At 40.0% G+C, this 2,578-nt stretch overlaps 1 protein-coding gene across 1 annotated transcript in view; it reads right to left on the bottom strand.

Annotated features, from left to right (window-relative positions):
* Positions 1–91: 91 nt before the first annotated feature.
* The window catches only part of dctn1b (dynactin 1b), a 17,560-nt gene continuing 15,073 nt past the window's right edge, over positions 92–2,578 (bottom strand). The window contains exons 23-26 of the mRNA XM_010778978.1: positions 2,308–2,494; positions 1,070–1,143; positions 635–910; positions 92–190 (exon numbers count right to left, since the gene is read on the bottom strand). Coding sequence (XP_010777280.1) covers positions 92–190; positions 635–910; positions 1,070–1,143; positions 2,308–2,494 — 636 coding nt within the window. The remainder of the gene's footprint in view (positions 191–634; positions 911–1,069; positions 1,144–2,307; positions 2,495–2,578) is intronic.

Raw genomic sequence — 2,578 nt, 5'->3', positions numbered from 1 at the left:
CAGATTTACTGGGGAAGGAGGAGTGTGTGTGTGTGTGTGTGTGTGTGTGTGTGTGTGTGTGTGTGTGTGTGTGTGTGTGTGTGTGATGACATTACATCAACATGTCTTTGTGGTGCCTGGCTATGTGCTGGCTCTTCTCCGAAGGCCTCCTAAAGCCCTTGGTGCAGTAGTCACAGCGGTGTGGGTAGTCCTTGGTGTGAATGGAGATAACATGGCGTTTGAAGCCANGCTCTAGGAGGAGATTCAGGTGATAAGGGGGGGGGGTTACCTTGGTTGCTGATTGGCTAATGGTTACACAAGACAAAAAATGGTGATGACATCATAAAGTGGCCAAAATCTGATCAGCTCATTTTCAGACAGGTTTTTACATAAATGCATCAGGACAAAAAGAGAGGGGGTCTTTGTTCCTGAAACTTTCAGAGTCTCTTTACACAGAGGGGACACATGTTGATGTAGAAGAGACATGAAGAAGAGGGGACACATGTTGATGTAGAAGAGACATGAAGAAGAGGGGACACATGTTGATGTAGAAGAGACATGAAGAAGAGGGGACACATGTTGATGTAGAAGAGACATGAAAAAGTGGATTTTGCAGAATAGGTGACCTTTAAGACCTCTATTAATAAAGAAATACCAGGTGGAGAAGCGTTGTATATTTTCTATATTTGATATTGTTGTCAAAAACACTGGGTATTGATGATACAGCTTTAAAATAGTCACTGTGACAACTTAAGGCTTTGGTTAACCCTCCTTTATGAATCCCAACGCCAGACCAAATGCTAAATAACAACAAGTGTTGCGATGCGTCTGCAGCTCTTACTTTAACAAACAAAGTTGAGGGGAACGTCGCGAAATCAGACGAGACCCGAGCTCCAGGCTGCTGGTGGACGACGTGCTCTGCTACTTCATCCTGAGAGAAAAGAGAGGAAGATTCAACTTAACCAGCCTGTAGGGTGAGTCGATGAAGGGAGGAGGCATGTACTCATATTTACAGTAATATATTCTCCTGTTTGAATGAAACTTTAATATCATGTCTGTGGACTTTCGTTTTTTCTATCAGTGTGTTTACCTTCAGTCTGCCCAGAGTGTCGCTCAGTGATTGTAATCTAGCCGTTTGTTCCAGCAGCTGAGCACCAGGTGTCACTGCAGGACAAATACAAAAAGATGTGTTATTCATACACGGTGTGCAACTGCTTTCAAACCGTGATTATACTTTTTTCTTTTTTATAAAGAAGCGACTAACAATCTCACACAAGTACCACTGCACTCAGGGCTGTCTGTAGCCAGGTTTCCATCTTTACGAATTGTAAATGTTTCTGTTTCTATCCACTACTATAATTATAAGGAGTTACTACATCCATACAATATAAACCCAATATAGCATTACAGAAGAAAAGGGTCAAACAAGGTGTCGTAATGAACTGGCACCAGTGGAAGATTTATAAAACTCAAATGAAATATTAAATATGGGTTGGGGTCTTGATTTTGACCTCATCAGATAATCAAATGTAGAGCTCATTGTAATAACTTGATGTCTTACTGCTGGCTATCTTAACCTAAACATACCTGTCAAAGTGTAATTAATAATTGATTTATGTTTTGAATGATCTAATAATCTATTATCTAACTAGTAACTAACAGCTGTCAAATAAATGCAGTGGATTAAAAAGTACAATACTTTCTTCTAAAATATAGTGCAGTCGAAGTACAAAGCAACATAAACTGAGACGTATTGGCATAAGAACATAGTTAAAGTACCAAAAGTAAAAGTACTGACTTTGCCCAATGTCCCATTTTAGAATCTTATATATTGAATGACTGGATTCTTTCATTTTGTTTACGTTAATGTGTTCATCACAGCTGTTAAAAGTGGAGCAACTTTCACTTGATATACTGCTGCTGGATATCTGAACCTATAATTAGATATCACTGTTTATTCATATGTTGTTCAAGATATACATTATTTAACCTACAAAAATGTATTTCTTTTGAACTAGCGTTTATTCCCTAAATCTGTATAAATGTTACTTCATCACATTTATTTTCCTTCCACCTCAACCAAGAAAAAAAAGCTTTCCCAAACTACTGCTGTTTCTCCTCATGTTTTTAATGCACAAAATAAAAAAAAGGAACAGGTGGATGGAAGCACTCCTAGTCTGTCTATCTCTGTCTGTCAACCTACGTGAATATCAACATTTAACTCTGCTATTTAATTTCTCTCATCTGGATTTCTTAAGGGTAAATCTAACTTTAATTGTAAAACTGTTGTGGACAGGAACAATGTTTTCAATTCTGTTCATTCTGTACCTGGAGACTTCCCGGTGATGTCCACCACCTTCACGTTGGCGCTCATCTGCAGCAGAGTCCCCAGCAGCTGGTCTGTTTTGCGGTACAGCGCGCTGGAGAGAACCTCAGGGCGACCTCCCTCTCCAGAGGGGAGTTTGGTGACGTGGAGGGGGGGCAGAGAGGCCAGCTGAGCGCGCATCTTCTCCGCCTGCAGGGGGCACATGTGGACACAATAAATCCTCATGTAACAATTAGCTAAATGCTTAAAGGTCCCATATTATACTGTTTTTCA

Source organism: Notothenia coriiceps, unplaced genomic scaffold, assembly GCF_000735185.1.
Source record: "Notothenia coriiceps isolate Sejong01 unplaced genomic scaffold, NC01 NC01_scaffold00000339, whole genome shotgun sequence".
Taxonomy (NCBI): domain Eukaryota; kingdom Metazoa; phylum Chordata; class Actinopteri; order Perciformes; family Nototheniidae; genus Notothenia; species Notothenia coriiceps.
This window is presented reverse-complemented; position numbering and strand designations above follow the sequence as displayed.